This window comes from Callorhinus ursinus, unplaced genomic scaffold (genome assembly GCF_003265705.2).
Source record: "Callorhinus ursinus isolate GAN/ISIS: 27379988/994484 unplaced genomic scaffold, GSC_fseal_2.0 scaffold48, whole genome shotgun sequence".
Classification (NCBI taxonomy): Eukaryota; Metazoa; Chordata; class Mammalia; order Carnivora; family Otariidae; genus Callorhinus; species Callorhinus ursinus.
Genome location: NW_027397110.1, coordinates 10,146,518 through 10,167,109, shown reverse-complemented (window position 1 = coordinate 10,167,109; position 20,592 = coordinate 10,146,518). Strand labels below are relative to the sequence as shown.

Below are 20,592 nucleotides of genomic sequence, written 5' to 3'. Positions count from 1 at the left end.
ACTGGTTGAGGAGAGACTGAGGCTCAGAAAGCAACCTGCCAGGCACACAGCAAGTGAGGCGTGGACATGGAATCAGGACCCATTTCTCGCCAATTCCAGAGCCTGGGCCTGTCCCTCACAGCCTGAGCAACTCACTTCTTAGTGCTCCAGTTTCCTCATCTGGGAAACAGTACAGCCATCTCCACCCCAGGAGTGTTCTGAGGATTACACGAGACATTCCTGTAAAGACCAAAGCACCACCCTTGCACACAGAAGCACCCTAAGAGTTGGCTGCGGTGGATGTCAGCTCCCCCAACTCCTGGTGTTTTCAGAGTAGGCAGGAAAGGCTACTCAAGTTGCAGGGCTGGATCCGTCTGCAAACCACGGTGGCTGCTCCGTGCTGGACCCTGGGCCAGGGCCCCAGCTCAGCCCTACGCTCAAGGAGCTCCCGGGAACAGACAGGCAGGAGAGCTGACAATCAGAACCAAGCGTAATGGCGCTAGGAGCCCATGGCAAGCCAGTTAGGGGCTGACAAGCTAACCCAAACTCTGTGTGGAGGGCACAGGAAGGCTTCGTGGAAAGAGGTGATTCAAAGAGGAGGCTTTTAGGAGTTGACCAGGTGAAAAAGGGAAGAAGGAAGAACATTCCAAGCTAAGGAGACTACCTGAGACAGGAGCCAAAGGCCAGGGCATTGGGGAACAGGAATTATTTGAGCCTCAGAGAGGGGGGACACGATAGGGTGGCTTTTCCCAGGCCTCTGGAGCTCTGGTTGCTCCTGGAGGTCAGGTCTCCAGCGCCTTCTCAGAAGTTGGCTGACAACTTGGAATTGTGACACATGCCTCCCCAGGTGGGGGCCGAGGCAGCCACATCACCCCAATCGCTGCCCTGGGCAACTGGCTACTGCTCTGGCTCCTTCCATCCCCAGGGTGCTTAGTGATTGGCTGCCTCTGGCAGCTTGGTGACCCAGTGCCTCTCCCCACCCTGGCCTTGGGTAATTAAAAAACAAAAACCGAAAATATCTCCGCCCCACCCAAAACAATTAAATCAGAATCTCTGGGGTGCAGCCATGCTTTGATATTTTTAAAAAGCGTTTGTCAAAGTCATCGAGCCGTACATTTAAGATCTGCTCATCTTACTTGTATGTAAATTAAATCTCAAAACGTAAGTTCCCCAGGGGACTCTACCAGCCAGCGTGGAGAACGACTGGTCTGGGCCAGGGACCCCCGCGCTCGAGAAGACACTATGTGCCTCTCTCCCATCATCATACCGACACGCTTCTCAGGCCTTGGCTCAGTACTGGAGCGTCCAGGGTTCAGAGGGCAATGAGATTTGACCCAAAGGCAACATCTCCTTTAGCATGTTTTCCTCCTAGCAACCAGCTCTCCTAAGCTTCCGATTGGCTGGGGAACGCAAGGGAGGCTAATCGCTCCAGATTTTCTATTCATAACTCTTTATTGGCCAAGAAGAACGTCAGTCCATCCTTTAATTGGCTAGTCGGGGTTGAAACTCGGCGGCGACTGGCCTAGCAGAGCTAGGGGGCGGGGCGAAAGCTAGGTCTTCATTGGTCTCCTCCCCTCAGCGGCGGCCGAGATTTACCCTTTTCTCCCCGCTCCGTTAGGTAGAGGCCTCGCTCCTCTCCGAGGTTCTCGCCCCCATTGGCGCGCGGACCAGGCCGTGACCCCGCCCCGTGGCCCTTCCGGCGCGCCGATTGGTCGCTGCGGGGAACGGGGCGGGCTGAGGGCAAGCGCGCCGTGCCCGCAGAAGGAGAGCGGCGCGGCGCGGCGCGGCGCGGGGGAGCAGGCGGCCAACCGGCTGCATGGCGCGCTGCGAGCGGCTGCGCGGCGCGGCCCTGCGCGACGTGCTGGGCCGGACGCAGGGGGTCCTGTTCGACTGCGACGGAGTGCTGTGGAACGGCGAGCGCGCCGTGCCGGGCGCCCCGGAGCTGCTGGAGCGGCTGGCGCGGGCCGGCAAGGCGGCGCTGTTCGTGAGCAACAACAGCCGGCGCGCGCGGCCCGAGCTGGCTCTCCGCTTCGCGCGCCTCGGCTTCGGGGGGCTGCGCGCCGAGCAGGTCTTCAGCTCCGCGCTGTGCGCCGCGCGCTTGCTGCGCCAGCGCCTGCCCGGGCCGCCGGGCGCGGTGTTCGTGCTGGGCGGCGAGGGGCTCCGCGCCGAGCTGCGCGCCGCGGGGCTGCGCCTGGCGGGGGACCCCGGCGAGGACCCGGGCGCGGCCCCGCGCGTGCGCGCCGTGCTCGTGGGCTACGACGAGCACTTCTCCTTCGCCAAGCTGAGCGAGGCGTGCGCGCACCTGCGCGACCCCGACTGCCTCCTCGTGGCCACCGACCGCGACCCGTGGCACCCGCTCAGCGATGGCAGCCGGACCCCCGGTGAGCGCGGGGCTGGCGCGGAAACTGAGGTGGGGTGGCGACCTGCGCTCTCCCCTCCACGCCTAGGGAAGAGGGGCGAAGAAGGGGTGTCTCCAGGTGACAGGTGGGGACCCGGAGAGATGCGAGGGCGGTTCCCACCCTGCAAGAGCCCAGGCGAGCTTTGTCATTCATGGCCACGTCTGGTGATTCTTGAAACTGCCACCGCTTGAGGGGCAGTAATGGGGCCCCCGTTTAACGGATGAGGAAACAGAGGCCCGTTGTGGTTCAGGGGGTTGCAGGCGGACTCCCAGCCCCGGCCTTCCCGAACCCGCCTCAGCGACCCCTGTCATTTTGTCCCACTCTCCAATCAGGGGTTGAGGTCGGAGGGTTGGGAAACAGCCTGGAAGGATTGTTCCCTTGTTGAGCTGTTGGAACACCATTGGCAGCCGCCGGTTGTAGGCGGGGGTGTGAGGAGCATAGGAGGTGGATGGAGTTTGACCTGAGTTCCAGTTCCAGCTCCAGGACTCAGTAATCTTAAGTTACATAACCTCGGAGCATCGCTGTCCCGGGTGTAAAATGGGGAGGCTCACCATGCCATTTCCTCCCAGGGGAGAGTGATCAGGGTGACTGCCCGGCACGTAGTAGGTGTGGGTTGTATCCAGAGCCCTCTTAGGTTATTACAGAGCTTTATGAAGTACCTTGCTCTTTGTTCTTACTTAGTTTCTAAATTACTCTGGAGATGACCCATTCTCAGTTAAAGAAACTGAGGCTGAGAGAGGGGAATTGAGCTGCCCAAGAGCAGGAGGACCTGGGGGCGCCTGGGTGGCTCAGATGGTTAAGCGACTGCCTTCGGCTCAGGTCATGATCCTGGAGTCCCGGGATCGAGTCCCGCATCGGGCTCCCTGCTCAGCGGGGAGTCTGCTTCTCCCTCTGACCCTCCCCCCTCTCATGCTCTCTCTCTTTCTCTCATTCTCTCTCTCCAATAAATAAATAAATAAAATCTTAAAAAAAAAAAAAAGAGCAGATGGTAGCAGAAGATAACTGCCAGTGCTAAGTGTGTGTGGACAAGTCAGTACCCCAGTCAGTAGCCTGAGGGTGGGGATAGATCTTCACTCCCTCCTTGCTGGCCACTCATTTAGACTGTCACTGGTACCAAATCCTGGGGGAGCGGGGCTGGTATTGACTGAGGAATAGACACGGTATTGTGATGGGGGGCAGGAGGGGCGTAGAGCCGAGGGGATCTGGGAAGGCTTCCTGGAGGAGGCATCCTGCAGGACAGGGCAGTAGGGGATGAAACGTGGAGCAGGGCTTGGGCCATGGCAGAACCGATTCCAGGCTGGGAATCTATAGTTCTAGGCTAGTTCTGTCCTCGCTCTGTTGCAGACCTACTTGCTGCGTGTTCCAGTTTCCCCAAAAATCCAAACTGGGGGCTCTGGTCAGGGCTTTCGGCTGCAGCAGCTCCCGCCTGTCCTGGGCCATGCTGTGAAAAGTGAGTTTCTCCCTGGAGGCTTCAAAGTTCAGGTTAAGGCTGTGGGTTAAGAGGCCCCCTAGGACTCAGGAAGGGTGGTGTGGAGGAGCTGGGGACAGGCCAGGCCCTGCCTATATGCCTCTGCCCCTTTCATCTCCAGCCCCACCTGGCTGTGTCGCAGGCCCTGTTGATCTTTCCCACGACCTAGAGGGGGAGGTAGAGGCTTAGCTACAACACGGCTGTCATCTTCGTACACAACTGAATGATGTGGCTTTAAAACAGTGGTGTAAAAGTATTAATAAAGGCCCCGATATGCATAAAATCTGAAAGAATGCCAGTCTCTCACCCCAATGCCTCCTTCCCTGTGGGTCTCCTAAATTGTGTGTTTACCTTCTTGCCACATGGCAGCCACTTGAACTGGCAAATAGAAATGCCTGCTGAGGAATATGTCACCACCAAAACATGTGTCAGCCTTGGATTACAGGATGTTGGGTTTTTTTGTTTTTAAGATTTATTTTAGAAAGAGAGAGAGCATAAGAGCAGGGAATGGGGCAGAGGGGGAGGGGCAGAAGGAGAGGGAAAAGGAGAGAATCCCAAGCAGACTCTGAGCTGAGCACAGAGCTGGACGTGGGGCTCCATCTCACAACCCTGAAACCATGATCTGAGCTGAAACCAAGAGTCAGACACTTAACTGAGCCACGCAGGCGCCCCAGATTATAGGATGTTAAATGAAGGGGCATAATGGGGGTCTGAGGACAGAGCTATATGTTCCTAGACGCCCCTGCTAGGATGCTCATGCCCCTAGGGTAGGGATCCGTGCTGCCTTCCCTGATGTATGCCCAGTGCCTAGCAGAGTCCCTGGCGTGTAGTTGGGCCTCAGTAAATATTAGCTGAGTGCATATAGTGGGACATGGGGGGCCAAGGGTGATCAGCTCTGTCCTGGTGGGAGAGGAAGTTGCTGACGCAGCTGAGACCATTCTGGAGGGGAGAAAAACACTTTGGGGTGACTCAGTTGAGCCCTTCCCATCCTGGAAGGAATTTTTAACCAACGGGGCAAATGGCTTTTCTTCCCTACCCAGTTATCAAGAAAACAAGTAGGCAAGCTCTAGGTCAGATGTCAGGAAGAACCTCCCAGCAGCGTTGCTGTGCTCTGGGTCAGCTCTGCCCTGATCCCATGACCCTGGGGAAGTTCCTCCTCCTTGTCTGGGGGCTGGCCAGGCTGAGGATTCTTTGCTATTTGTGCCCGTTCTTCTGTAGCTTTGACTTAATAATGGGGGGGGGGGTTGAGCTATACCATTTCCCAGTCTCTGTGGTGTAAATACTCCCACCATAGCAAGGTTCAAGCTGCCAACATCAAGTCACTGAATGTGGAGTTGGGAAGATTTGTGCACACCATTATATAGTATTTCCATCATTATAGATGTAAATAATCTCCAGAGCATAGATAATGGCAAAATAATTAGGAAGTAATGAACTTTGAGAATTTATTACCTTGGTTTTAAACATAATTAGACCATAAGTTTATATAAGTTGACTTTTTCATAGTGGCTTTAACAACGGGCTCACAAAATTCCTGAAAATGAAACATTCAGCACTGCCAAGCCAGTACCAGCTGGTCCAGTACACGACTGGGTCAGACCCACCTGAACACATACCCTGTGTCTGCCATTATTAGGCTGTGCGACCCTGGATAAGTTACTTAATGGCACTGAGCATCAGCTTTCTCATCTGTAAAATGGGCTTCTGTGAGCAGCCAGCACAGCCCCTGGCACTTTAGAATGTGCTTAGTAAATTGTGATCATCATCATCATTTGTTCAGGGACATTAATGTGAAGGCCGAACCTTGTAGCACAAAGACGGGCCTGTGGGACGGACACAGTGGACTCATTGTTTTGGGGGGCAGGACGGTCCTGGGCTGAGAGTCAGGGCTGTCCTTTTCTAAACAGTCTTCCTATTGTTAAATACTTGGGTGCTTTCACAGTTTTGCTTATTATAGTTACTGCAGACACGGACATCTTCAGGCATGTAGCTTTTTTGTCTCTGGCTTGAATTCTCTCCCTGTGATCACTTTCCTGGCCGCCGAGGCTGACTGGGGCCGAGACGCGCACATTTCTGTGCCCTGCCTCGTTCTAAGAGGGCTGTACCCGTTCCTGCTGCCAGGAACCCACATTCTTGCAGCAGTAACCACAGCTTCTGTCTGTTTCCCTGGCACTTTTATCTGCTTTTCTGTTTCCCAAGCAGTTGCCCCTGCAGTGCCCACAGCACCTCTTTGAAGGTAGGCCTGACTTGGATCCCCCTGTTCCAAGGACTGACTGAGCCAGGCCCAGTTACACGCAGTGTGGTTCATTCAGCCCCTACAGGGCCATATTAGAGATGGGGAAACTGAGGCACAGAGAGGCGAAATGGCCTGCCTAAGAAGGGTGGAGATGACAGAGTCTGAATGCAGGCCTCTGGTTTCAGGCCCTGTCCCTGTAACCACTACAATAAGACTTGGAAGACTTTTGACTCATTTCAGTGCCTAATCTAACCCCCCACGCCAAGCTGCCTCCCTGGAAGCCCAGCATCCGAGCCGGGATGCCCTCCCTGCTGCCACTCGGCACTGACCACGTCTCCCATCTCCCTGCAGGTACCGGGAGCCTGGCTGCTGCCGTGGAGACAGCCTCGGGCCGCCAGGCCCTGGTGGTGGGCAAGCCCAGCCCTTACATGTTCGAGTGTATCACCGAGCACTTCAGCGTGGACCCCGCCCGCACGCTCATGGTGGGCGACCGCCTGGAGACCGACATCCTCTTCGGCCACCGCTGTGGTATGACCACCCTGCTCACGCTCACAGGTGTCTCCCGGCTGGAGGAGGCCCAGGCCTACCTGGCGTCTGGCCAGCTCGACCTCGTGCCCCATTACTATGTGGAGAGCATCGCGGACTTGATGGAGGGGTTGGAGGACTGAGCCCATGTGACTGGCACTGCAGCCCCCTCCCTCCCCGACCCTGATCCCGTAGATGGCGGCAAGGGGCCAAGAGCTGCAGGCTCCTGGGCCCCATTTTCTGCAGCTGCAACTGGTGGGGTTGGGACCCAGGGAAGGTTTTCGGGCCCTCACATCCCCTCCCAGTGGTGGCTGGGCACTCTTCGCTGTTCCAGAAGCGGTCCCCCTCCCCCCACCAGTTCGCCCTGGCCCAACCAAGCCAGGTGGCCTTATTTCCTCGCCTGTGACCTCCCCTCTTTGAAATCGGGGCCTTGATGCCCGCTGAAGATTTCCCCCAACCCTGAACACTTAGTGCCCTAGTCCCTCCTGGGGCGGGGTGCGGGGGGGGGGGTTGCCTCTAGAGCTCTGTCTGCCCCTGGAGCCCTGGCCCTGGGTTCCTGTTGACCAATCAGAGGCCTAGGTAACCACTAACCCTCCTGTGCCCTGAATGGGCCAATCAGAAGGCTAAGCAAGAGTGACTCATTGATGGGTCTGTCCTGAGGGGTTTCATTGGGAACCTAAAGTGACAATGACGCTTTGATGTTCTGAAGCCAGAGTGGACCAATCGGAAGGCTAAGTGGCAATGACCCTTTCATGTCCTGGGTCCTGTGAGACCAATCAGAATACAGAGTTACAATGACTCATTGGTCTCTTAGATCCTGAAGAGAACAATCCAGAAGTCTGAGAGACAGTGGCCCCTTGACGGTCTGGATCTGACTGGACCAGCTAGGGGTCCAGATGTCTGTCAGTAAGTAAGGGTCCAAGGGCTGAAGACACCCCTCCACAAAGATTGTGATCCGGGGGTCCACGCAGTGGCTCTGGGGGCTTCTGTAGTGGAGCCCCACCCTTCCCTGATGATGGTACCAGACCAGCGTTGGTGGTGGCCACAGCTCTGGAGGGCGGGGCTTTTGTGTCCCTCCCTGTGCTGTCCATGTTTGCTGTGCCACCTCTCCCCCCCATGCCCACCCCCAGCTATTTATTTATTTATTTATTATCGTGTGCCAGTGTCGGTGGGAGTGGGGGCTGGCCCTTCCCACCGCTTCCACCTCTGTTGTAACCGGTCCTCTTGTACTTAATAAAGTGCGAGTGGAGTGTCTGTGTGGGCTCAAGTCTGTGAGCAGCGGGGCGGGAGGAGGACCCCCTGCCTGCGCCTGGTCTCCACAGAACTGGCCCGGTGCTTCCTTCCCCTGCGTGAAATGACCCACCTCAGGACCAGAGCATTTTCTGTGTGTAGAACTTACTACCTTAACCTGATGGCACGTTGTGCCTCACGGCGCGGTTAAATACCAATTTCTTTCAGTCCTTCAGAAGACGGCGAGCTTGTAGTACTTGGCCCGTTTTACCACTGGGGGAATGAGGATCAGAAATGTGGCGTTAAGGGGCGCCTGGGTGGCTCAGTCGGTTAAGCTTTCGACCCTCAATTTCAGGGTCCTGAGTTCAAGCCCCACTACTTAAAAAAAGACGCTCCAGAAACATGGGTCTAACTTACCAGTGGCACACATCTAGAAAGCATGATCTCCTGAGGCCGGATTTGAACTTGTGTTGGCTGATCCAGGAGGCTGCAGCCCCCACTCTGCCAAGACCGAAGGGGAAAGAGATCCCGGCTCTCCTGGAGCTCAGGTGAGATACTGCGGCCCCACCTACCCCCTTCAGGCACCCCTCCCCCCAGGTGCTGTGAGCTGGCTGAGGGCAGCCTCGTGGGGAGAGGCCCCGGCTGTTCCAGGCCTGACTGACAGGAGTTTGCACAAGGCCTTCCTGCTCAGCCTCTTCCCTCACGCGTGCATTGAGGGGTGGGACTGCGAGGTCTGGGAGATGCTCCTGCGAAGAGGGAGTGCTTGACGGAGCCTGGCTGCATCATGAAGTCCTCTTTTCACTCTTGGTGACTTCTGGCCCTGACAGGAACTCCGCTCAGCCGGCTAAGGCCTAAGGGAGTTCCCTGGCTGCCCCTGTGAGGTGATCCAGCCCTCTCCAGGTGTATCCCTCTCAGCTAGCTGTGCTGCCTCATCTGACCCACATCGCAGGGCTGACTCTCGAGGGGCCCGGCTTACGTCACATGCCCATCTCAGAACCTGTGTCCAAGGGGATGGAGCAGAGCTCTTGGCTTTGGTCATGTGCCCCCCGGAGGAGGTGAGTGCCCGCCTCCCTGGCCCCATTCTGGTCCTAGCAGCCACCTTCCTTGTGGACAGAGGGTCCACCTGATATCCTTGAAGGAAGCACATGGTGGTCTGTGAATCAGAAGGGGGAGGCATCTCAGTCCTGGGGAGGGACTCCTGACTGGTTTAAAGCCTGAATCATGGTTATTTGATCCCTCCCCCCCAGTGATTGATTTAACCGTGGACTTGTGATACACTTCTAAGACATGAGGGGAGGTCTGTTGGGAGATTCTGGAAATAGTTGCCTCACTTTTAAAGAAGGCCCTGGATGGAGGAGGGAAACACTCTTCTGGGCTTTGGGTGTGGAAGCTGTTGCAGCCATTCTGTGACCATGAGGCCAACCCAATATACTTCCCTCATGACTCTGCTTCAGGTGGCAGAGCAGAAAGATGGGAAGAACTTTTGGGGGCCGTTTCCCCAAACTTCTTAATTTTTTTAAAAGATTTTATTCTTAAGGAATCTCTACACCCAACATGGGGCTCAAGCTCACAACCCCAAGGGCAAGAGTCACATGCTCCACCAACAGAGCCAGCCAGCGCTCCTTCTCCAGAAAAGTTTAAATAAAACAGGTAGAAGTGCAAGAACGGCACAGTAAACACCCATATGCCCTTCCCCTGGAGTCCCAGTTAGTATTTCAGGAAGCTGATGCCACCAATCCACAAAATGAAACAACTCCTTCCCACTCTACTCCCTGGTTTCACTAGTTTCCTGGTTTTGCCATCCCCCACATTGACTCCCCTCTTGTGACCAGAGGCCTTAGAGGGAATTTCTATTGACTGCATAATTTTTTTTCCTTTGGAGGTGGCTTTGAGGCTAGGGGCTGAAGCTCAGACTCACTGAAATCTGAGCTTGGTCGAGCATAGCGTCCCACCCAGCACTCTCTTGAGATTTCATTTTAGCTATTACAGATGACCATGACCAGGGGATGGTATATGTGGCTTTTGTTTTTTTTTTTTTTTTTTGCTCGCATTTCCTTATGTGTCCAGTAATCCAAGTCCCCAGGAGTCAGAGCCATCTCTAAATTCCATCGGTAACTTTTACCATTAGTAACAGTACAGCTCAGCTGCCCATGGCTACGTGGCCACCCGGGAATCAAAGGTTCCTCTTCCCTGCCCTTCCTTTCTCTTCCCAAACCACATGTTTCCATGAGCCTGGGCGGCTCTAGCAAATCCCACTTCTCCACCAACTAAAAGGGAAAACTGTTTCCTCTACCCACAGAACACTTCTGACACCACATGTGTGGGTTTTCTGCACCAAGCAAGTCTGTAGTTTCAGGCAGACACCAACTGGGTGTCCTAGAATTCAGTTCAGTTCTGGCACTACCTCGAGTTTGTGCAGGCCCCCCAGGTTAAGGGTTCAGTCTCACAAGACTCTCTGCCCACCCCACTTCAGGGGCCCCCCGCCAAGTCCCAGGGGTCACCTGTGCTTTTGACCAACTGGCTATAAATTGGAGATTCCCAAAGCCCCCTTCTCAGATCCAATAATTTGCTGTAACAGCTCACAAAACTCAGGGAAACATTTACGTTTACTGGTTTATTATATAACAAATGATATGTAAGGATACAGATGAAGAAACACAAAGGACGAGGTCCAGGAGCTTCTGTCCCCATGGAGTTGGGGTATGTCACCCTCCCACTACGTAGATGTGTTCACCAGCCCAGAAGCTCCAAACCCTAGAGTTTAGGGATTTTTTTTTTTTTTTTTTTTATGGAGCCTCATCACATAGACATTGATCATAACTCAGTCTTCAGCCCCTGTTCCCTCATTGGAGCCACCGAATTAACGGCCATGGAGACCTTGTTCCAGACTTGTTATGTGAAAGTTTCCCTTAATTTTATTTTTTTTTAAGATTTTATTTGAGAGAGCGAGAATGAGAGAGAGAGAGAGTACATGGGGGGGGAGGGTCAGAGGGAGAAGCAGACTCCCTGCTGAGCAGGGCGCCCAATGCGGGACTCGATCCCGGGACTCCAGGATCATGACCTGAGCCGAAGGCAGTCGCTTAACCAACTAAGCCACCCAGGCGCCCCGAAAGTTTCCCTTAATTTTAAAGCGATTTCCTTTGAGTTTCTGTTACCGCCAAAAACTCTCCTGATACACAGGCCCTGGGCATCTTATAGAAGACATTAAAATGAGGCACCTGGGTGGCTCAGTTGTTAAGCATCTGCCTTCGGCTCAGGTCATGATCCCAGGGTCCTGGGATCGAGCCCCACATCGGGCTCCCTGCTCAGCGGGAAGCCTGCTTCTCCCTCTCCCACTTGCCCTGCTTGTTGTGTTCCCTCTTTGGCTGTGTGTCTCTGTCAAATAAAATCTTTAAGAAAAAAAAACATTAAAATGCACCCACTTCCTGGAAGTCCCACATTAAATATATGTGGGCTTTTTGTTTATACATTTTTGACGTATTTTTATACATTTGTTTTATTTCTTATTGTATTTATATATATTTTTAAAGATTTTGATTATTTTGAGAGAGAGTGAGCGAAAGAGAGAGCACAAGCCAGGGGAGAGGCAAAGGGAGAAGCAGGCTTCCCACCAAGCAGGGAGCCTGATGCGGAACTCGATCCCAGGACCCTGGGATCATGACCTGAGCCAAAGGCAGATGCTTAACCAACTGAGCCACCCAGGCGCCCCTATATGTTTGTTTTAGACATGATGTGACTAGGGGGATCTAAGGTAGGAGTACCCAACCTCTAGGAAGACTTGGACACACTTTGGAAGTAAGAAAATTGAACCCTTGAAAATTGTTCTCAAATGTTTCCACTTTTATGACCGCCAGGTTTTTGTTTTTTTAAAGATTTTATTTACTTATTTGACAGAGAGAGCACAAACAGGGAGAGTGGCAGGCAGAGCGAGAGGGAGAAGCAGGCTCCCCACAGAGCAAGGGAAGCCTGATGCGGGACTCGATCCCAGGACCCTGGGATCATGACCTGAGCAAAAGGCAGTTGCTTAAACAAATGAGCCACCCAGGCGCCCCCCATGACTACCAGGTTTTAAGCCTGAGTGCCGTAAATGCTGATTGACTTCAGCTTTGCAGTTTTAGTATTTTGGAGCCAATACATTTTTTTTCCTTCAGGTCTCAAATATTTTATAAGTTCTTAAAAAGCTCTCAGCTTCCTGTGAGTCTATAATTATGTCAAAAGAAAAACATGAAAAAAATTAAAAGACTCATGCCCGAGCCCTAGGGGGCTAATGGCAGGACCCCACCCAGACCTCGTATGAGAGAAGGGGTAGCTCCCCAAAGACGAGTGAGGGCCTGTCATCAGAAGGGGGACAGACAGCGGGTGGGAAGGCAGAAGTGACAGAAGGCGACTGTGTTTGGGGAGGCGGCTGTCTGGGCAGGTGGAGCAGCACAGCAAAGACGGGGAGGTAAAAACAGATGCTCAAGGTAAGTGGGGGTTGGAAGAGTGCCTGAGGTTGGGGGTCATCTCCCCCCTCCCCAGTTCTTTCTACACTTCATGGAACAAGAGGAAAAGATCTTTTTTTATTTTTTTGAGGTCCAGGTATCCCAGGACCACAGTGTTCTTTCCTTGGCTCAGCAGATGGAAAGCAGTTCAGCCCTAGCTCCCTGTGTGACCTTGGCCAAGTGACCAGCCTCTTTGGGTGGTTTCTGCATCACTAAATGAGGGAGCAGGACAGGTGGGGGATCTCGGGGGTCCCTTCCTGCTCTGACCTGTAGGGCTCGGGAGCTGGCTCTAATCCCCCCACCATCCCCGCCTGGGCCAGCCAGGTTGGTTGAGGGGTGTGGATGGTGTTCCAGTGGGCCCCGGCAGCCCTCCCAGCCACTGCCAGCTGGAGGAGGCCCAGCCTTCCTGTGGGCAGGGCAGGGCCGCACTGGCCTGGATCCCCTGTCTACGGGTGCCGAGCTCATTTCTCACCGCAGCGGCCAAGGTCCAGCCTATAGGATGGAGGAATTCCGGAGAGCTCGCTGCCTCTGCTGCAGGGCAGTGAGGGAGGAGGAGAGTCCCAGGGTGGGGGGGCCTTGGCTTGGGGGTGCACACGAGAGAATGAATGTTGAGCCCCCCGACACATCACCTCTGTAATCCTCCAACCAACCGTTAGTGAATGGTAATATTCCCACTTTGAAGGCCTGGAAACAGGTTCCAAGAGTTCAAGGACCTTGGCCACAGTCACAGCCAGGCAGCCCCCAAATAAGGACTTGCCTTCCCTTCTGATTCTAACGTCGGGTTCATTTCAGGGCCCAGAGCGGCTTCTCTGTGCAGTGCATTCCAGTTGACAGGCATGAGGCTGGGGGGGGGCAAGGGGGGGGGGGGAGGTAAGGGGGGGTGGGGGGCTTTGGGGGATGGGGGAGGCATAGATGGAACGAGGTAATGTTTGAAAGCAAGGAGATAAGGTGCCCACCTATCTGCACAGGGCCTGGCAGATAAATGGGTGCCACCCCAGGAGGCCCTGAGGACTGGGCGGGGGTGGGGTGCACACAGGGCACCTTGTCACCCAGGAAAACCATGGTCCCTGTTACAGGGGACATGGGCAGCCGGAGAGACTCCCTGCCCCAGCATGGGCAGGAGGGGACTGTCGGTGATGAGGTAGGGAGGGGTGACAGGAAGACCTCCCAGCACTGTGGACCCCAGGAAGGTAAGCTCAGCCTAGGAAAAGAGACAAGAGGGAAGCCAAAACCTTCAGAGACTGCGAAAAAAGTAATCACTATTTAGTACAACAGACATGAATTCCACCCTGGACTAGCCTTGTGTAGGAGAGCAGGGTTTCATCTCCCCAATTTCCAGACTGGGGGACCAACTTGGGGACAGCGTGGCAGGGATGGGAGCAGAATCCAACTCTTGGGACTCCCAAAGGGGCCTTTCTGGAGGCTTATTCATGCCGTGGCATCCCTCTACTGGCCCTGAGCCGGCCAGACCCTGGGGAATAAAGCCGCCCCTCGTCCAACAGCACACACTTTCTGATGCTGGGCCTGTCCTCCAGGTTGGGGGAAGCATGGGAGCAGCTCTTGAGTCGCCGAGAGCTCAACGACCAGGCTGGAGCAGCCAGCCAGCCCCACATAACAACAGCCGGGATAGGACCGGGCCTGGACCATCCCTGTTCCTTGGTCGGGACTCCTCAAATGCCCCCATTCCTTGATTCAGGCAGAGGGTGTCTGTGGCGCTTGGAGGGGAAGCACAAAGGAAAAGCAGCAGAGCGGCTCCACGCACCCCTCCTTATGTTGAGGTTTAGGGGAGGCCCCAGAGGAAAAAATGAAAGAGCTGTGCTTGGTTTCTGAGGCTTGGTCTTGGAGGAAGGGTGAGGGGCTCCAAGAGGGGGCAGCCCAGCCTCCTTTCTGGGCCTGCCTCGAGGCCCAGTGCACTCCCTGCCACTCCTCCCGTGTGAGGGTGAGCATCAGTCATCTGCAGGGGGTGGTGGGGGCGGTGCAGTGGAGGACCTGGCTTCCAGGTGTGAGTCACTCCTGGTCCACATCTTGCTCCCTCTTCAGTGCTGGCAGTTTCAGAAGGGAGATGGCTATGTGGAGAAGGAGGTTCTGGTGACATCTCTCCTAGTAAGTGCCCCACCTTGCCCAGGGCTCCCCACACCCCTCTCACCTAGTTCCTGGGTATGAGGTGAGCACCCCTCTAACCCACCCACCTTCAACTCTGTTGCTACAGTGATCTTCCCTGCAGCCCATGTCTGCCCTCAATACTCAACCTTCTCCATAACCTTCTATGGCTCCCCAGCAACCCTCAAAACTAAAACAATGACTAAGCGCCTTTAATGAGGCCCTTCCTGATCCAGATACTGTTGGCCTCCCAGTCTCATGCCCCATCTTTCCCCAACATACCCAAAACTCCAGCCATGCCCAGATGCCCTGGACCCGTGTGTTCTCACGTCTGAGCCTTTGCTCATGCTGGAATGCCAGGCCCTCCTTCTTCACCCATCCTTCAAGATCCACCTTTTGGGGCATCTAGGTGGCTCAGCTGGTTGAGCATCTGACTTCAGCTCTGGTCATGATCCCGGGGTCCTGGGACAGAGCCCATGTTGGGCTCCCTGCTCAGCAGGGAGTCTGCTTCTCCCTCTCCCTCTGCCCCCCCCACTAATCCCCTCCTTCTCAAATAAATAAAAACTTAACAAACAAACAAACAGTCTGGACAGTCTTCATTGCACCACAGTGCTTGTTCATGACTTCTCTTAGAACCAGCATCATGCTACTTAATTAGCCGGTCCTGCCCCAGCAGCGGGCTACCTGAGAGCAGGGACTCTATGGGGTTCCTCTCTGAATCTTTATGGGCTAGCTCAGGGCAGGCACATAGTAGAGGCTCAGGAAAATACCTGCTAAGTGAACAGGGAAACGAAAGGCTGTGCCTAGGCTTGGAGAGAGAGATATGAAGAGAGTGGAAGGGAGAGGGGGCACAACCCCAACCCCTCCTGGCCTGGCCCACCGTGGGCCTCCTCTCAGGCCTGACTCAGGCCAGAGGCTGTCAGGCAGGAGCTCTTGGGAGGATCCCCAGCAGGCCCCTCAGGAAGGCTGAGGCATGAAGCCTGAGGCCTGAGCCCCAGTGGCAGCCTGAAGCCTGGCACCCGGCCCAGCCTTTCTTTAGCACGAGCGAAAAGCGCGGGTGGCAGCCACAATCCCTGCTTCCGGGGAGGCCCGGGTGGGGCCAGGGCCTTGTGGTTAATGGTCCTGGGCCCTCTGCAGAGCCTGCAGCGCAGGCCACGCTCTGGTCTCTGCAGGGAGCAGCCTGATGAACCCCAGTTCTGATCCCCTGAAGGAACCTGTATCCCCTCAGCCATCTTCTCTGGATAACCCCTGAGCTCGGCCTGCTGGTCCCCTTACCGCCAACTCTAGTGCCTAACTCATCCTCAAACTATTTTCCACTGGCTCCCCCCCCCTGCAAACACCCCCCCCCAGTCCCTGCCACAGCACAATTCTTTTGGTGGGGGTGGGGAGGGATGAAGGGGAATGGGAGGTGGACCCTGGACCCTGGGGGAGGGGTTAAGGAAGAGGGGGGTTTGCCACTCTGATTGGTCACCTCTGCTCCAGAACGGCTTCAAAATTCCATGCACTCCGCCTCCAGTAGGCCCCCATCCCTGTCCTGGCTTACAATTGGCTGGGCGTCCAGGGGGCGGGACTCACCGGAGCCTGGTCCCGTTAAAAGAGTGGGAGCGGCCCGGGGGCCCATCTCTCCCGTAGAGTCTTGAGACAGCTGGTGTAGCAGTCCGCGGGAACATCCTCCGGTCCTCGGTCATGGCTTGTGTGAGTCTGGGGACCCCGCCCCAAGGCCCAGGGATGGCGTGGGGGCAGACAGCCCGGGGAGAGTGGGGGCAGATGGGGATCTGGGTTCCAGTCCCTGGGGTGTGGCTTCGAACAAGTGCCTTCTGTGCCTCAGTGGCCGCGTCTGTAAAATGGGGGTGGGCGCCATGGTCCCCGAAGGCCCTCTCTGGCTTAAGAATTAATCTGAGTTCTTCCGGAGTCTGACAGCACAGTTATTTCCGCCAAGGTTTGACATTTTGCAGTTCCTCGGATAACCAGGAGAGAGAAGGGTGTGGCAAACTGGTGGGGTGGGGACGCACTTTGATGACACCCAGGCCGCTGTCCCTTCCCCACTCCTTCACCCCGGAGAGCCTCCTGTCCCTTCCCCCCCCCTGCAGCTGTCCCCAGTCACTGGGCCAGGGCAGAGTCATCCTCTGCTCTAGAGAGCTCTGAAAGATAGCCAGGATTTGAGACGGGCTGCCCGGAGGGTGCCTGCTTGGGTTAGTGGGTGGAGGGTGGTTCCGTCCAGGCCAGTCGGGTGGGGGCTGGGTAATTCCCACCCCCATCCACACACACACATTCCCCATGCTGGGAGATTGGGTGCTACGGGGGAGAGAAGGAGGCAAGAGTCTTCCGCAGGCCCCGAGGGAAAGGGTTCAAGTTTCTGGCAGAAGCAACCACTCACACCAGTTACGCATTGCGGTCAATCTTGCTATTGCTGAGCCGGCCAGGCTGCTGACTCTGGCCCTTGGCCACTCCCTCTTCCTTCTGCGGAGGGGCCTGGCCTTGCCCCTTAAGGGTCTCCTCTCCAAACCCTGCGCCTCTCTGTACCGAGGGGCTGGAAGGGGATGGTGGGGAACCTCCCAGCCCAGGGGTCGCCTCTTCTCCAGCAGAAGGGCAGACCCTTCAGTTTCTTTGCCACCAAGTCGCAGTGTCACTCGTTCCGAGTCCGCTTCTCTCCATCTATTAAATGAAGGGATGGAGTAGAGCACCCCACCTCCCAAACCACTCTGAATCCAAAATCCCCACGCTGAATCGCAAAAACTTGTAGATCTTGGCTTCTACAACCTCGGTAGTGTCAACAGACAGGAAATGGACCCGGTTGAGAGCAGGGATTTTCCCGGGACCACACGGAGGGAGAGTCTAGAACTTGGCGACGGATTCCCCAGGCTTCCCGCGGGTGGGGTTAGAGGATCCCGGGTGGGAACCACCCCACCCCCTCCCCCCGGGCACTGCGTCCTCTAACCTCGCTGACTCTGGTCTCATCGTCTCTGCAGGGTCTGGTCGCCAGCAACCTGAATCTCAAACCTGGGGAGTGCCTCAGAGTGCAGGGCGAGGTGGCCCCCGAAGCCAAGAGGTGAGCGGGTGAAGGTGGGGGTGGCGGGCGGCAGGGGCCGGGGCTCCGAGCCCGGGACGGGGGAGACGGGGAGCGGGGCGCGCGGCGGGGCCGCTCCCCTCTGGCAGGGGCGTGGCCGGCCAGGCCCCGCCCCTCCCTCCGGCGGCGAGGGGGTTAACGGCGGTGGCGTCTTCTGGGTGAGTCACTTCCTCCGCGGGGTCTGGATGCCCCCTCTAGAGTCGCCCCCACCCTCCCTGCCGGAGCCTCCTAAACCAAACCAGCTGCGGCCTCGGCCTCTACCTTGCCTGGCCCCGCCCCCACTGTGGGAGGGAGCAGAGGCCGCTCGGGGGCCCGGGAGAGGGAATGGGGGCGCCACCCGGCTGCTGGTCCTCGGGGTCCCTCGGTCCCGCGCTCTTCACTCAACTCAACCTTTCATTCCATGGGTCCTTCTTCCTTCACTCATCATCCACTCAGCAGGCTGCCGAGTCTGTGAGCAGCCATGTGACCTTGGACCGGTCAACCAACCGCCCTGAGCTTCAGTCTGTTGTCGATTCCCCAGGGGGGAGGTGGTTGTGTGGAGGAAGCGAGGTGCTGTGTCTCTTCAGTGACCACGACAATGATCAGCTGACATTAGAAAGAGCCGCACACTTCTTGTGCGCGCGCTATCCTTTTCATGCTTAGCCAACCCGCCGAGGTAGGTACTTCTCTCCACTCAGCAAATGCATTTTTGATGATGATGACGCGCTCATTAGCCCCACCGCTACTGAGCACTGTGTCGTCGTGCTGGGCACCAGGAGTACAGAGAGATACAAGGACACTCAGAGGGCACCATGTGGAGGGAGTCTCTCTGTCCTTGACCAAAGGGACACAAACTAACGTCTGAGAGTCTTGGCTGTCAGCACAGACAGACCCTTAAGAGATCGCTCTGGGGCAACCCCCGTTGGGCAGATGAGGACGACACTGGGTTCCTGAGAAGGGCAGGGACTTGCTCAAGGTCACGCAGCAAGGAAGCAGCGGGGCCAGAACTTGAGCCTCCCCGCTCAGTGAGTCCCCCAGCTGGTGGCCCGGACTGGATGGTCTGAGGGGGCTGCAGCTGGCTGAGAAGGCCTCAGTGCCCCCTGCTCCCCACAGCTTCGCGCTGAACCTGGGCAAAGACAGCGACAACCTGTGCCTGCATTTCAACCCTCGCTTCGAAGCGCACGGGGACGTCAACACCATCGTGTGTAACAGCAGGGATGGCGGGGCCTGGGGCGTGGAGCATCGCGAGTCTACCTTCCCCTTCCTGCCTGGGAGTGTCATGGAGGTGGGCTGGGGTAGGGGGCCTGGGGCCTGGGGCGCGGGGCGGCAGGGGGGCGGAGCTGGCTTTAGCGGCTGGAGACCTAGGGCCCACCCTGCCCTCTCCCTCCCCTCCCCTCCCCTCCCCTGCTGTGTCCAAGCCAGTGCCCAGCAGCCCTGAAGCCCGCGGTGGTCAAGCTGCGTGAGGAAAGTGCTCTGGGGAAGTCCCGTGGCCTGCCGACCAGCTGTGACTGCAGAGCCCAGGCTCCTCCTGGAGGGTCCCCACCACTCACTGCCCTTCTCCACCCCCCAGGTGTGCATCTCCTTCGACGAGACCGAACTGACCATCAAGCTGCCAGATGGATACTTATTCAAGTTCCCCAACCGCCTCAACCTGGAGGCCATCAACTACCTGGCAGCCGATGGCGACATGAAGATCAAGTGTCTGGCCCTTGACTAAAGGCAGCCGGGCCGTGGCCCCTAATAAAGGCAGCTTGCCTCTGCTCCCTCTGGACCTGCATCCTGTGTGTCTGTCGGGGGGTGGGGGTGGAAGAGGAGGTTGCCACCGACTCCCCCAGGGTCCCCCTTTCCTTCACTTACACGGCCTCACCGCACACTGCCTAAGTGCCAGGGCCAAACAGGGAGCTCAGTACACAGGAGGGGGCTGGTGACTGATAAAAGAAACCCAGTCACAGTCTTCCCAACAGCTCCCAACCCAGTGAGCCCCAGCACACACAGGTGCTCAAAAGATGATGGATCAATGAAACCAGGGTGAAAGAGGCAGGGAGGGACTGATGGAAGCCACGGTATCTGGCAGTACAGAGGGAGAGAAGAATCGGGCTGCCTCATTGTCTTTCGTGAGCTAGAAAGATCTGTTGCAGAATGTGGGGCCACGAGCTGTGTGGCCTTGTGCATGTTAACTGACCTCTCTGAGCCTTGGTTTATATACCTCTACAAGGGTGGGGGTGGGGATGAGAGCACGTAGCCTATCAGGGTTGTGAAAGTTCCACGAGATGGGTAAAGCAGAACAAGTTCAGTGCCCGGCACATGGCAAATGCCCAGTGGGCTTCCTATCCCTGCTGCACTACCACACGTGAGAGGTTATCCATGTGGTTTTGGAATATAGGCGAGGTTTGGTGGGGTGGGGTGAAGAGCCGGTGGTCAAGATTTTTTTTTTTTAAAGATTATTTGACAGAGACCCAGCGAGAGAGGGAACACAAGCAAGGGGAGTGGGAGAGGGAGAAGCAGGCTTCCCGCTGAGCACGGAGCCTGATGCGGGGCTCGATCCCAGGACCCTGGGATAATGACCTGAGCTGAAGGCAGACGCTTAACGACTGAGCCACCCAGGCGCCCCCAAAAAGGTGGTTTTATGAAAGCACGGGACAGGACCCGTGGGCAGAAACTGCACTGGGGTCATGAGGAGTGGCCCATTACCGACTTTAAGTTGGGAGGGGGTTAGGGATAGTGTTAAGTCTCTAAGGAATCCTAGAAACAAGGTTTCCAGGATCTTGAGGGAGCTAGCTATTGTTGGGAAAAGGTCATTTATTACCGTCTAATAAAATCTTAGTCATGAGACCCTTCAGATGTATATCGGTGGGCCATATGCTTGGGGGATGGTTGCTAACATGTATCTTGGGGGTTTAGAGATGAAGGAAGTTTCCAAAGGAATTTTTATGTTAAAGTAGACTTAACAGGATCCTGGGGTGGGGGGGGTCAGGCTTGGATTGCCTTTGGCCCTTAGCAAAGTATTAACATTGAAGCAGTTGAGTCCCTAGAGGAATGTCACTCTGCTTGTTTCAAGGACTTGTCAATGGGCTGTCGGTAGTAAGGAAATTTAATTTTCTTCTGCCTTTGTTTCCCACATCATTCCC

At 56.1% G+C, this 20,592-nt stretch overlaps 2 protein-coding genes across 5 annotated transcripts; both read left to right on the top strand.

The window, feature by feature from the left end:
• Positions 1 to 315: 315 nt before the first annotated feature.
• PDXP (pyridoxal phosphatase) lies at positions 316 to 15,956 on the top strand. Of its 4 annotated transcripts, none has more exons than XR_012375325.1 (5): positions 316 to 2,360; positions 6,434 to 6,610; positions 8,193 to 8,385; positions 14,359 to 14,421; positions 15,901 to 15,956. XR_012375325.1 is itself a non-coding variant. In XM_025882072.2 (2 exons), exons 1-2 carry the CDS (start codon positions 1,796 to 1,798, stop codon positions 6,748 to 6,750), a joined length of 882 nt encoding a protein of 293 aa, XP_025737857.1. In that variant the 5' UTR covers positions 967 to 1,795; the 3' UTR covers positions 6,751 to 7,861. The 4 variants fall into 4 exon arrangements, 1 of the variants encoding a protein (XP_025737857.1); XR_012375326.1 differs by lacking the exon at positions 15,901 to 15,956 and adding an exon at positions 14,528 to 14,939; XR_003210208.2 differs by lacking the exon at positions 15,901 to 15,956 and having other exon boundaries at positions 14,359 to 14,939.
• A 10-nt stretch (positions 15,957 to 15,966) lies between these two features.
• LGALS1 (galectin 1) lies at positions 15,967 to 19,233 on the top strand. Its single transcript, XM_025882073.2, has 4 exons — positions 15,967 to 16,113; positions 17,388 to 17,467; positions 18,578 to 18,749; positions 19,035 to 19,233. Exons 1-4 carry the CDS (start codon positions 16,105 to 16,107, stop codon positions 19,179 to 19,181), a joined length of 408 nt encoding a protein of 135 aa, XP_025737858.1. The 5' UTR covers positions 15,967 to 16,104; the 3' UTR covers positions 19,182 to 19,233.
• The last annotated feature ends 1,359 nt before the right edge of the window (positions 19,234 to 20,592 follow it).